This window comes from Mauremys mutica, chromosome 4 (genome assembly GCF_020497125.1).
Source record: "Mauremys mutica isolate MM-2020 ecotype Southern chromosome 4, ASM2049712v1, whole genome shotgun sequence".
In the NCBI taxonomy this organism is placed as follows: Eukaryota; Metazoa; Chordata; order Testudines; family Geoemydidae; genus Mauremys; species Mauremys mutica.
The window spans coordinates 139,712,874-139,727,206 of record NC_059075.1 but is presented as its reverse complement, the minus strand read 5'-3'; the positions used below and the strand labels follow the sequence as shown (position 1 = coordinate 139,727,206).

Below are 14,333 nucleotides of genomic sequence, written 5' to 3'. Positions count from 1 at the left end.
TGGTTCAGCTGCCTCTTTGCCTTAGTTTTTTCTACATGGCTCCATATGGCTAAACAACATTTCCACCTAACTATTCAGGGTAGTGCTAAGGGAATACATGTTGGAATAGGAGCAGCTCCTTTATTTGATAACTGAAGCTTGTACCCCTGAGCGAGCCTGTCAGCTAGTGGATTTGAGAGATGGGAGTTTGCTGCTGGCGTTATTCTTGGATTTTTTTGGTGGCTGGCTGTGGCAAACCTCATGGAGCAGATGTGAGCAGCAGAAATAAGCCCCACACTGCTCACCCACCAGAAGGGGTGTAACTTTAATAGTAGCCTCAGATCCTAATGTCAGGGAAGCACAAAAGGACAAGTCATTTCTTATTCTTTTAACAGCTCCTACTGCACAGCACAGAATCAGCTGAGTGATTCAAGGGATGCTTCAATCTGAAAATAATATCTGGACTCTATCTGCCTAATGGAGACAGACTGCAGAGGTGACATGCTTGTTCGGGGAGGTGAAGATGCTACCAAAGGAGATGCCTTTTCACTTCAGATGACAAGTGGCTTTGAATGATAAGTGGAAGGTGTTCGGGCAGGAGAGGGAGTGAAACCCTGGGAAGTAGAGAAAGTATCATGGGTGGATGGAGCCAGGAGGATTGAGCTTTGCACAGGACCTACGGCTCAACATTCAAACCTTCCTTGTTAGGAAAAATATTTCCGTGCTCATCACCATCTGTGGGTGCTGCGAGAGTGCTTTAATGGCATTTGTAAATAGTTTTTCCCCCCCCCCCTTTTGCAGTCTGTGGCAAGTGCTAATGAAAACAGCAGAATCATGATGGAAGGTGTGTGTACTCACACTTACTCTTGTTTCCTCCCCTACAAAAATAAAACACTCTCGGTATGCACTATGCCAGGGCTAACACTGGGCCTCAATCCTGCATGCGCTTTGCCTGTGAATTCCCACTGGGCCAAGGTCCCCCTTGACGTAACAGTTGCAAGTTACACTCGGGAGTTTTGTTAATGAATGGCTTGCACTTAGACTTGAGTCTGCAAGCCCTTATGCATGTGAGTAGCTGTTACTCACAGCAGTGACACCACTGAGGTTAGGGCTACTCATATGAGCAAGAGTTGGCAGAATCAGACCCTCAGACTCTAATCCTGTTCCTGCTGCAGTCACTGGGAGTTGAAGGCACATGGCAGGGTCAATACTCAAGGTCAAATTAAAGTCACTGATTTCAGTGGCATTACCAGCCTGAGTTGTTGACTACAGCAGCAGCTGAAAGCAGCTGTTACAATAGCTTGAGAGAAAGGTGCTATTGTCTAAGAGCAATCAGTTGCTTATATGGTTGAGGGAAAAGTTTCCCCTGCTTGATTGGTGTCGAGGTTCACAAAACAGTCAGGAAACAGGAACGCATATTGCATGAACTCATTGCAGTGGGTGCTAGGTTTGCTACAAAGACTCTTAATGGAGATGCAGATGATTGAGATATCTGTAGGGGTGGTCCAGTCTGGGAAGCCTTTCATAGAATATCTGGGTTGGAAGGGACCTCAGGAGGTCATCTAGTCCAATCCCCTACTCAAAGCAGGACCAATCCCCAACTAAATCATCCAGCCCGGGCTTTGTCAAGACTGACCTTAAAAACCTCTAAGGAAGGAGATTCCACCACCTCCCTAGGTAACCCATTCCAGTGCTTAACCACACTCAGAGAAAAAGTTTTCCCTAATATCCAACCTAAACCTCCCCCACTGCAACCTGAGACCATTACTCCTTGTTCTGTCATCTGTTACCACTGAGAACAGCGGAGCTCCATCCTCTTTGGATCCCCCCCCCCCGCCCTTCAGGTAGTTGAAAGCAGCTATCAAATCCCCCCTCATTCTTCTCTTTAGTGATACACAGACACAAGCTTGTTTCACTAGCAATGCACATTTTTATAGCTGAGGGGAAAAAAATCATCCTATTAAAGCTCTTCTGCACTGAGCTGTAAAATCTAAGCTACTTAACCACGTAAGAGAATAAACTTGCTGAGAACTAATATATTCACTGCCACACACTACTAGACACCTCATAAGAGCACTAATTATTATGTACACACACATTTTGGTCAAGGCTACGAGTTTGACTCCTCCAAACGTCACTAAATATGCAGAAGAACAGGATACCAGATTAAGGTGTCTCCATTGAGCCCTATTTAAAATGTTTAAGACAGAGGCAGGAAGTTAGAGGGATGGGGGCACGCAGAAATGAAAGGGTTGCTCAGTGACATGTAAGAAGTGAGTTGGTTGTCTCAGTCTAGCTGAGAGAGGACAGGTGATCTTACAATAAGAAACACCCCAGCAACTGGCATGCCTCTTCAGTCTCAGCAAAGGTTGGAAAGCAATGGGTCTATTCACAAAAGACAAGGGGCAAAAAGCCAAGGAGTCAGGACTTCAGAGTTCTTTTCTTAGCTCTACCAGGGAGTCACTTTGCCTCAGTTTCTCCAGCTATAAAAGAGTGATGCTAGTACCTTTCTCCCAGGAATAATTAGGGAATGTTCATAAAGCACTTTCCCTCGGATGAAAGTTGCTCTAGACATGCAAAGTATCAGCATTCTGAAAGGATTACATCACCCTGCAACTGACCTCCTTAGGTCCAAGGAAGAGGCATTTTGTTAGCATCAAGAGATGGGGAGCTTGCCCCCCCCGTACCTGTTCTGTGGACAGAGGACTAAAGCATCCTGAGTTAGCCAGTCTGCACACCTCAGTTGCACTAAGCCATTGACAAAGGAAAAGGGAGAGAAAATGGCCCCACTTAGGAGCAGCGAAGAAGCTTTTCGTGACAGTTGAGAAATCAGTTTAACTTACATTTGTTCACCTGTCTGTTTAGACTTCCCTCAACTGACTATCAGAGCCCTTTTTGCTGCACTCAGCCCCTCTCCAGCTGCCACAAAGTGTACCCCACCCTCTGATCTCATTGGCTGTCATGCTGTGAGGCCAAGAGCTTTCATTGGTGAAGAAGACTTCCACCCCACCCCACATCAAGCCCCTCCCTCCCTCCCTACTTTTGAGAACAGCTGGAGTGAGAAGTTGGGAGGAGGATTTGTGATTGGGTGGCAGTTATCAGCAGGGTGGGTGAGGCATACCTGTCCAGGTAAGTCAGTGATAGGTCATAAGCAGAACAGAATAGGAGGGGTTTCCTTTCTTTGCTTAGAGAAACAGAGACTTTTGATCCTTCGCTCCCTTCTAGTTAAGGTGAGTTAATCTCTAACTGAGCTATATTTGTTTAACATAAAGTGGAGGGATTCTGGGACAGTTGGGGAGGAGTGCAGTGGAATAGAAGTTTGGGAAAGAGCTTTTGAGTCTTACTCAGATTTCCTCCCTGCCATTTCAATATCTGCTGCTGCTGCTGCAATCTGCCTGCTTTGCAGGGGCTGAAGACCACATTTCAGGTAAAGCTTTCTAGATTTCTCACTGCTTCCTTATTAGTGCTGGGGAAAGGTTCCTCTGCAACCAGCTTTGGTGACAGAAATTAAAAGCTTCTAATGAGTGACAAGTAATAGTTTATTTTGGCTGGTTTCTAGGGAGAAGGCTGGTGAGAGTGGGAGATAAAACTCACAAGGGTGGAATGTAAATCCCATGGACTCTAAATCAGGATTTTACTCTGGGTCTTTAGCTTCTAGACCCTAAAAATTAAAATGGTTTTATGATCAGTAGTTTAGGGGGTGTCTTTAATTTCTTCTGATTTAGAAGCATGTGGTGTTCTTAATACAGTTTCCCATGCTAGTTAGAAGTTAACAAGAAAAACTTATCAATTAAATCTGTTTATGTAACCAAGAGGAACTGGTGTGACAGTAGCGCCCATCTCCTTTCAGCTTGAGCCTTGATACCTCTGATCCTGTTGTAGAACTAAAAGGAGTTGCAACTTTAGCTGCCAAGAATTTTAGTTAAACTTTTTTGTGCCTGTGGAAGTGGTCTGTTGAACAGGATTTTGCCTTTTTGCACCTGTGTGCAAAGTGCATGTTTTGTGTACTTGTTCTGCCCTAGCCCAAAAAAAGCTTCACGAACGTGTTGCTCAAATAGCTGTGTCACTAATCCTTGTGTTAGTAGCTGCATTAAAAGCTGCCTTGATATACAGAATTAAGTGTTGCCTAGCCCAATGCTGATTGCTGGTCTAAGCTTTGAAGAGCAGTCATAGCAATGCAGCTAACTGCATTTATTTGTTTGGGGTTTTTTGGTTAAACTTGATTCTTGTTGGAAAAATGGCTTTTTTTCCCTCAAACAAAAAAGAGAAGCTGAGTATTGTTGAAATTTAGTTTCTCATAGTTTTTAAAAATCAAAATGGTTACTGAAATATAGTTTGCTGGCTTTTTTTTTTTGTAAATGGGAAAGTTTTTTTTTTTTTATAACTGTTTTGAACCTTGCAAAAGGGGAAAAACTTCACTCAATTTTTCTTGTCACTTTTTGACCAGCTATAGTGGGTTGAAGTTCATGATGTAAGATCAGGAGTAGAGGGGGAGAGAACCTAGAAGGTAAACTCAAATTATTGTTCTTTCCATTTTTGGCACCTTTGATCTACCCTGTAAGAGTGTGTGTGTCTTGGTAGTTCAGAATGCTTTTCTTCCCCAGCTTTGCCCTAAAGAACAAATGAGACAGTGTGTAGTAATCATGCAACTCTGCATGGTGGTTGGTTGTATATTTTTGTAAATGCCACATTTGAGGCTGTGATACAGATCCAGGTGAACTTTTTGTTCCTAATAATTAGATGAATTTAGGTCTCTTCACAAAGAGTGACTTCTACCTCTTTATATAGAACCTAAACTCTTGTGCTCAAATTTGGAGAGCCTGTATTTTGTTGTTGTGTAACTGGTCACAGGGCATTGTTTCTGTTGTGTGGATGACAAATAGTTGTAAACAGGGAGCTGGCTTGAACTAGCCACTTCAGGTTTCAGCTGTCACACAAGTAGGTGTAAGACTTTGACTTCCCACAAACACCAATTCGCTCCTAAATGTTTATGGGTGGGGAACTAATGAAGAGGTTAAGAGTACCACTGAAGCAAACTTGTGGGTCTCATTCAAACTAATGTTAGCATCTGGCTTCTTGCATTGTTAGCATTACTAAGTCCTAGATCTCATAATGTCCTAGGGTCCCTTACACTCAACCTGGTCCTCCTACTGCCAAACTGTTGGACAGCTGGCTGTAAACACTACCTGCTATGCTAGACCAAAGGGTGGTATTTTATTTCAAATACTTTATCAAACATTAAATTGAGAATTTGTAAGTATTTCCTGAATAAAGATAGAGAATAAATTCCAATACACACCATAGGAGATATGATCCCTCCATGCATACAGCAGTCTCACTCTGACTAATCCTGTATTACTAGATGTGGCTTCCTGATGCTGTTAAAAGAAGCCAGCTGCCACATTGCTGAAGGCTGCACCAGGTAACACTACAAAGAATTGCTTTGCCTTTCCTTCTGATGGGTAATACCGGCAGTGTTTTTAGTGGATTAAGTATTTGTGGCCCTGCCCTTCTCCTCTCTCTGAAGAATAGGCAGCATGCATCTGGAATATATGTATCACTTTTTTTTCTTTTTTTTTTTAAATATGCAGTATCACTGAGCTGTGTTTTTCAGAATGTAGTTATTTATAGCCATAAAATATTAACACCTTTTTTAAGCTAAACTTTTAGCCTTTGTTAACCTGAGTTAATCACACCCCCTAAATCCTTAGCAATGCATTCTAGTGTTAAGCCTAGGAAAAGCCCTCTCATTCTCAGTCAACATTTGACCTCCATTTCAAACTTCATATCTTCACTTTTGCTGAAATGCTTAGTTTTTTCTCTGCCTCCATAAAGCGTTGTCACTGGATACTGTACATACAAACTTGTCTAAAAGCAACATGTGTAAAACAACCCACTCGTCTGAACTTGCCACCAGGTGTAAGGAGCTGAAAGTCTCTTGGGAGCTAATTACTGATAACAATACACTTGAGTTTAGCCTCTATCTTAAACATATTAGCCTAGAAACATTCAAATACCTGCTGGTATGAGGGGAAGAAGTGACCTCTAGAAAAGCAGCCATTGCATATGGGCTGTGCATCCATCAGTTACAATTTCCTAGCTATTTCTATCACCTGTGACAATGTCTCTGCAGCCGTCATTTTGGCATGTTGGACTTTGAGGGCTTGTCATACAGTTATTCACAAAATAGGCAATATTTGTACCACATTGACTGTCATGGTCCTAACAAATGTGGGTTTGAGATCTGATTTTTAGTCTCAAGACCAGTTGCCCATGATGGGAGGGAACGATATTGATCAGTGGCTGGATGACTTAGACTGTGTAGAGGGTGGGGTTGGCAATAAGCTTTATGATGCAGAGCTGGTCACAGATTTAATTATGGAGTTTGTGACAGTGTGGTCACAAGGCAGCATGGTCTAGTTGCTAGAGTAGGGAGAGAAACCAGTGTTCCATTCTCAGCTCTGCTACTGCCTTGCTGTGGGACTTGGGCAAGTTGCTTAGCCTCTGATCCTTTATGTGGGGAAAATGGGGATAATTTACTCCCACTCTGCACAGTGCTTTAAATCCTAGGATGAAAGAGGAGTTCAGTGTTTTGTCCGTAACTGGAATTTCACTGATTCAAGGAAAAAAGTACATCTGCACATGTCTCTGAATTTAAAAAAAATCAAAGCTCTCACTGCACCCACAGTCCTGTTAAATGAGTTACTACAGTTTATCTGGGCCTCCTAATCCAGTTTCAGAGACCCTTAGCAATCTAGCACTGTCTGAAGCAAGACCCTTTCCTCTTGGCATTTCAGTGAGAACAAGGAACCTCTGTGAGGTGCTCTTCTTCACACAGGCTATGCCATGAACACACCCACCTAAACTCATGACTTAGGTAAACAAGCACCTCTCCCTGTGGCAGCTGACAAACTTGCATCATTTAGAGGTGTGGGGTGGAAGAAAACTAGCACCTTGCAAAGAGGAAGTTCATGGCAAAGCAATGTGCTAGCTAGTTCAGTTAGCAGGCTGGTAAGATTTAGCCTCACCTGCTAAACTCTCCAAAATACCTTGGCTATGTTTTTGGGGTTTTTTTTTTTCCAGTCTTGTCTATGCTACAAGTTTTACCCTCTTCTGCCAATGGATGCAGTTGAACCAGCACTGAAAAATGTTCAAACAGCAAGTGGAGACAAGGACAAAGTGGTCAGCACAATTTCAGAAATTGCTTCATCCCATCCCAGCACGTGGACTGAGCCTAGCGGAGCTGAGAACTAACCATGGCATTGCTTTCGCTCTCTGGCTTTCTTTTCTCTTGCCCATTAATCACTACCTTACTCATGTTGCAGAGACCCCCTAGACTGTCAGTGGATAGCGATAGCTTGTGATCGCTACCAGAAATGGGTTTGATTTGAATTGGTGGCATTTACCCTATTACAGATCTATTGAGCCCTCGAGTCTTCCAGATGACTTCTATTCTTTTTTTAAGTCACTAACTTGTGAACAGTCTTTCAGAACAGAAGGATGGCCAAATCAAACAGATCTGAAGTCCTCATTGCTTCCTTAGAGTTGAATGCTAATATAGCTGATGTGTCTGAATTGGTGCAAGCGAGTTCCGGGCATAACTAATACAACACTTAACACGTCATGCTCTTTCTGCAGCTTGAGTTGGAACTACTCTACACCTGCTCCTGGAAGTTCTTGCCCCAGTGATTTGTGATATGCCGAAAGAGGATTTGTGGCTAGGGACAGCTGGTCAAGATTCTGGCAGTTGTGACAGCATGGTCAGCACTAACTCAAGCCGCTCTGAATTTGTAAGTAAACATTAAGTAAACTTTATTCTCCATGGCTAGCAGCTGGGTGGCCCTGTAAGTTCTGAAGGAGGGATTCTAGGTAGGCAGAAAGTGCTCGGTTTTTTTGTTAAATATGTATTTGTACTGGAGTAGCATGAAGAAGCCCCTGTCATGGATCAGGACCCCATTGTATTAGTTAATGTATAAACATGGAACAAAAGGATGGTTCCTGCCCCAAAGAGTTAAGTTTTTTCACTCCATGCATCTGAAGTGGGGTTTTTTTTTACCCACAAAAGCTCATGCCCAATTAAATCTTAGTCTAAGGTGCCACCTGACTCCTCAGTTTTTTTTTCATTGACTCTCCCTCTGGTATAATCCAGCAATCAAACCATTGCGCAGAACAAACACAGGCGATCTCTTAGCCTAAGCAAAGAGAGTGAAGCACAGTACTATAAAAGACTCATCACCACAAGCATGAATCAATACAGCTGAATTGTGATGCCAAACTCCTTCTCTGGCTCCAAAGCAATCTTAACACTTGGCGGTTGAGCTGTGGTGGTATTGCTTAAGATCTATATGTTATGGAGCTCCCAGACGGCCACACAATAGAAGTGTGTAGTGAGAGATCTATCAGTGGTAAACTTAAGTTTACAAAACAAGCTGATCACCTGCTCCCAACTGGTGCACAGGTTGGCTGTATCTGTGTTTGCCAATGTGCTGAGCTTTGTGTAGCTCAGAATGGCTTGGCCAGTGGGGACTATCATTTTGCCTCTTCTGAATTGCTAGAGCCTTGAATCCAGACTGGGTTGTGTTAGGGCCCACACACTCTGTTCATTGGGTAGGAGGAGTCTAGCAGGCTAGATCTCCTGAGAGGGACCAAAGTGTGACTAACTATAACAAATTGATGCCAAGTTAATCTAAAGGAGACGTGTATTAAACCACACTCCACTTTGATTTAATTCCAACTAAGTCATAATGAAACCAGTGATGAATTTGGCCCATTAGATGGTGAAAATCATGCATTTGCACCCATCCATTAGGGCTAGTTTGTATCAAACACATTCCAGGATTAGGGAGACTAATTACTCCTCTTGGACTTGGAGCATATTGCAATGAAGTCACTGCAGTTCTGTACTGAACAGGCCCTCCATGCTACTGCACACCAGAAGTAGACCTGTTTATAACTAATAGGGATGGGCAAACTAGTTGCTCTATGATACCAGATCCACTTGATGCCTTTTTCTAAAATAAGGGAGTTTTTTCCAAGGTGGAGGTTTGCGTGTCATGCCTAATGCAGTTTTTCCCTTTCATGCCTTCAATTTTATAGGCCTCTAACAATGCATTACAGAGTCGAATAGCATCTTACATTGGCCCTGACACTAAGGCTTGATGTGACACGGAAGAAGAGTTGCTTACAGTCCAGTGATAACTGAGCCAGATCCTATAATGCTTGTTTAAAAGGAGGTGTGGGGGGTTCCAGAGCATGGAGAGAAGCCATCATACTCCTAAGACCTCTGAATTTCTGGATGCTTAGCCAAGTTTCCAAAACTCAATATGGCTGATCCATACAAATGTGGCCTGTCCAGAGTACAGCTAGCCAGCCAAATGGTTACGGGATTAGCTTCAAAGGAAACTGAGTGGCTGCTGCCAGGGGCATGAGTCTAACTGCTTGATTGGGAATGCCAAATCCTCAGAGGCAGTTTGATTATACTGCCAAATGAGGTTGCCCTTAAGTAGTGCTTCTGGTGGTGAGTGGCTGAGTTGTTGTCACTATGCAGACTGGCAGTTTCTGGATATTCAACAGTTAGATCCTGCAGGAGAGAGCTGTCCTTGGCTTCATTTAAACTATAAATACTATTGTAAGTAGCATTATGCCTAATTTCCCCATTTGTGCTTTGTTTTTGTTTTTTTAAAGAGCGATAACAGCTATGACTACTTATCTGTGGAGGAAAAGGAATGTTTGATGTTCCTAGAAGAAACTATTGATTCTCTGGATACAGAAGCAGACAGTGGGGTTTCTGCTGATGAGATCGATTATGCTGAACATTCCAAGCTCCCCAGGACATGGCCGAAGAGAGATGTTGTTCCAAAAAGTAAGGTTAAAACTTGTGTTCTGAACCCCAGAGAACTCAGGGCCTGGACTGTGGCCAGGACTGAAAGCCCTGTGATGCAGGAAATCTTAGTGGGGGGACAGAACATTGTTCCAGCTTCCCTCATACAGTAAACACCTGGTAGTGCGCAATTGACTAGAAAAATCTGTGCTAGGGTAGGGAGAAGTGACTAAAGGTTTATCTCTCTCCAATGCACCTAGTGTAGGTTACCCTTGGAGAAGAGCCTGCTGGTTGTCCTGGTAAAGGTAAACAGCTAGTCTGCAAAACTGTAGGACAAAATATCTATATGCTGTTGACACTAGGAAAATATTGAATGTTAATCTCTAGGACTCATCTGGCAATGTGCGTGTCACTAACTGCAAACATACATTTTCTTATTGCAAAGATAGTATTAGCCTCCCTATTGCTAATATGCCCCAGTAAGTCTTTTAAGTTGGGTATCTTGGCTCTGTTCCATTGGCAGCCCCATTTAAAAAGGTTAGCTCTGTATGTAACTAGTGGGTGGTCTTGATGCACTGCTCTGCATATAGCTGCATACTTAACACTTATTTTTTTTGTGTAGATTTGGACAGTGGGTCTCCCACTGAAAGTTTTGGTCAGCGACATGCAGTAGAACAAAAGGGTGATAAATATGGATCTCTTCTTTCAAGTTCTGCTCCAGTGGGGGTTACAAGCTCAGGCTACCGCAGTCTTCCAAGAAGTGTGAATGCAGGAAGTGCACAAACAACCACCAAGGTTTCTGTCAGCAAAGCAGCTGACCTCCCCGATGGTCCAAGTCGAACAGTTCAAGAACCAGGGAAGTCTTCATGGAAGATGCCCAAGAAAAGGGGGGTTGAGGACATGTCAAATCACCAGCCCAGCATGAGTACTCAGATGAAGCCATCAGACTTGGAGTCTGTAATTATCCGCCCCCCTGAACCCTTCCAGGATCCCAGAAGCAAGGGGCCTGGCAATGGCAGTGAAGATGGGCTGCTACTACCTAATAATTCAGAGACAAAGGGGAAAGCTGAGGAAGCAATGGGGAATGAAGCTGAAGTTGCATCACAGCATTCTGCTCCAGAGAATGCAAGGCTGCCACTGAAAGAGGAAAAGAAACATTGTGAGAAGGGAAGAGAGAGAGCCCTTGATCTTCAAGGCAACCAAGAGAAATCACCCTCAAAAGAAGCTTCTCTGGATTCAAACATCAAGCTAGGGCCTCCCACAGCCCCAAAGCCAAGAAAACTGCCACCAAATATTATCCTGAAACCTAGCAAAATCAGCCCAGCACCTCTCGTAGACCCCAATCACAATAGAAAAGTTCCTTCTCCATCTTCACCCAAGCACAAATCCAACACCAGTGACTCTTCTGTGGAAAAGCAGGAAAGGGCCAGGTGGGAGGCGTTGGAGAAGTTGGGACTCCTACATGATAAAGGAAGGGAATCTAAAGTCCATGTTGTCAGACCACCTACTGCTCCCAAACCAAACCCTGTCCTCATTCCTAGGGCTGCTAGTAGAGATAATTTAAACAGTGATGATGGAACGGATGTTCCTGTGAATGGGAAACCTGACCACCAACATGCTTCAGGTTTAAATCCAGCAGAGAGCACTGCTCCTGGCTTGAGACTGACAATCAAATCCAACTCCTTGGACCGTTCAGGCATAGGTCTGAGCAGCATGGACCAGAACATGGACAGCAGCTCACTTGGCAAAACATCAGCCCTTACGATGGCGGCTCCCAGTGTTATCAGGAATAACCGAACACGCCCAGCTTCCCTCGGCACAAGGGAAGACTTTATCGAACTCAAAGCATCCAAAACTGATAACGAGGAGCTGGGGAAAAGTGAAAATCGCAAATCTTACCCGTTGCTGAAGTTTCCCCGGCCTACTTGTGTCAGTGTAAAAATCACCCCTAAAGGAGCTACAGATGAAAACCGGCGGGAGGCTCTGAAAAAACTTGGCCTACTGAAGGAATAAACAATCGAACACTTTGTGCAAATTCACTTATGTTTTTATGCTATGAATACAGGAACTTCTGTCCTTCCTCTTAAGCAAAATGGGACAAACTGTGTGGGTGAATACAGCAAAGTCTTGTAACGGGGTTCTAGGCACACTTAGATTAATTCTGCACACTCTGAACTGGCAGTATGAAAAATGAGCGTCTTCACAGTTTGATTTCTACCCCTCCAGGGCCTCAGGAGGGCAGGCCTGAATCAATACGGCCATTAGAATTATTCAAAGCATCATGCTAAATAGACATCACATGTATATAGTGTATATAATTATTTATATGTAATGGGAATAAGTATATGGATAGGAACATTCCCCTAAATGTTTTATTGCATTTGTTCCCCTAAATGTTCACTGTTTGCAAATCATGAACTCCTGGCATGTGGTGGCTGGGTGGGGTGGGGGGAGCCAATCTGGGAAAGACAGGATGGCAGGATTTGGCTCAGGTAGGTGTGTGTGTCTTATTAATAGAAAACATTTATTCAAAGCTTTCTGGGACCTGATCATCACATTGGGCACATGCATGTACCTCCTGAAGCCAAGGGGAGCGATGCATATGCAACTGCCAGTGTGATCAGGACCTGGATATTTTAACCTGGATAGCAGTGAGGAATGTGTGCCTGATGCTGCTCTCCGTGAAAGATGACTGGCAATAGAACTTGTATATAGGTATCTGATTCAGAACTGCTGCCCAATATGAGGAAAAATACAAGTGAGTAGAAGTTGATTTTTGTTGTTGTGGTTGTTTGTTGGTTGCTTTCATGAACTCTTATCTGACATCTGGTTTATTATATCCAGCTGTATGAGCAAACTACTGATGCCTTGTCATCAGCTTTTATGTTATGCACCTTTTATCTTAGAGGTTTTTTATTTTGGTAATAAACTATTTTAAATGGCCAAATGACGACTGTATATTTGTGGATTTCCTCTTTAAAAGACAGTATGTTTCAACAGTAAAGTGTTTGGGAGAGTGGGAAGCACACGTTTTATTCTTAAATATCTTCTCAACCTGGAGCAGTGAACCAATAAGGAAACTGTTCCCTCTGCACTTGAGCGGCAGAACCTGAAAAGTTGCACTATTTTAATGTGATATTTACTTCCATTTCTATAATATGACAGTTACTGGTCTTGCTGTGATAATAAGTGCAACCCACTAAAGTAAGCAGGGTTGCATTGGATGGTAGCCAGAGCAAAACTTGATTCAACTTCTGAACTGACCTTGATATGGTCAGTTAGTCTAGCACATTAGACTCTAGAGAAGTGGTAGCTACCACTAAGGCTAAATCTTTCTCTGCTATGGGCTTGGCCTCCTCTCCAAGTTCATCACATACAATAGACTTTTTAAATTGTATAGGTTAATTGGATCCATTCATGAGCAATGAGCCTGAGCAATGAAGCCTTGCCCCGACTTGGCAAAACTTGCAATGATGCATGTATCCAGGAGCAACGTAGTCAACTCTTTAATTAATCATTGGGCACATAGCATCCTGCCAGCAATGTCCCATATGGTTATACATCAGTTACTATGGAAGACAATATTTTCCCTTCAGTGGATGTAGCTGCCTGAGGTTAGATGAGTTGCTCATGCTTCTGGGTGATCACATCAGCACTACAGAAAATCCTGAGAGGCCTGAGTTGGTGAGCATGACAACTACAGTTTAGGACTTTCAGATCGCCACTCTACAGCACAAACCCTTTTGTACGATCAGAACCGTGTGTTTGTGTTACACTCAGATGACCTTTGTGCTGGAGAGAGGAAACGTGTGTTACACAATGCCACAGTTGAGCCGAGAGCAATGCCTGCCTCTCCAAACTGACTCTAGGTACTGACAGGAGCACAGGTAGGGACCTGTCAGAACCCACATTCTCCTGTGAGGTGGCTGGCCAGTGGCGGGATGCTATGCCACGCCTCCTTTAAGTTTCCTACTCTTAGAAAGTGGAGGTGAAATTTCAACAAAAAGGCAGCTGCAGATTCTCCCCTCCCCCAGCTCTTCTTCAGTTACTCGTCACTTATTCTACACAACTAAACTAAATTCTCTGGTTATATAGTGCATCACCATTTTAACTCTGATTAACTTCTGTGCTCAGCGTAGGAGCCCAGAAACTTAAAAAAAAATCTGGAGATCAGGACCTTAGACAACTTCTGAGCCATGACAGCAGTCATGCATAGCCCACATTATTAGAGTAGCAAGATCCAGGTACTGTGGCATAGAGATGAGACCCTTTAAAAAGCTGGTGGGCCCTGCTCCCCTTACCAATTCAGGATTGAACATGACTCTGTACACTTATTTTCTTTTATTTAGGAGGACCAGCCTGGACTGTCTGAGGAGGTTGCCTGCAATAGGAGGGAGCTGGACTTTAACCCAGGAGTTCCCTTCCACTCCTCTATAACTCATTAGTGCCAACCAATTCCTTGGAAGACTATTCCACATTTTAATGATGTCACCAGGGGAAGATATTTCTCCCCTTGTCAGCCTTGAGTTAGTTT

General features: G+C 43.4%; 1 protein-coding gene across 6 annotated transcripts; it reads left to right on the top strand.

The window, feature by feature from the left end:
• Nucleotides 1-3,026: 3,026 nt before the first annotated feature.
• C4H1orf116 (chromosome 4 C1orf116 homolog) lies at nt 3,027-12,746 on the top strand. 6 transcript variants are annotated; one of them, XM_045015506.1, is made up of 6 exons: nt 3,110-3,209; nt 3,386-3,406; nt 5,342-5,401; nt 7,618-7,769; nt 9,664-9,841; nt 10,422-12,746. In XM_045015506.1, exons 4-6 carry the CDS (start codon nt 7,677-7,679, stop codon nt 11,810-11,812), a joined length of 1,662 nt encoding a protein of 553 aa, XP_044871441.1. In that variant the 5' UTR covers nt 3,110-3,209; nt 3,386-3,406; nt 5,342-5,401; nt 7,618-7,676; the 3' UTR covers nt 11,813-12,746. The 6 variants fall into 6 exon arrangements, with proteins under 6 accessions (XP_044871445.1, XP_044871439.1, XP_044871443.1 ...); XM_045015504.1 differs by lacking the exon at nt 3,386-3,406 and having other exon boundaries at nt 3,074-3,209; XM_045015505.1 differs by lacking the exon at nt 3,110-3,209 and having other exon boundaries at nt 3,234-3,406.
• The last annotated feature ends 1,587 nt before the right edge of the window (nt 12,747-14,333 follow it).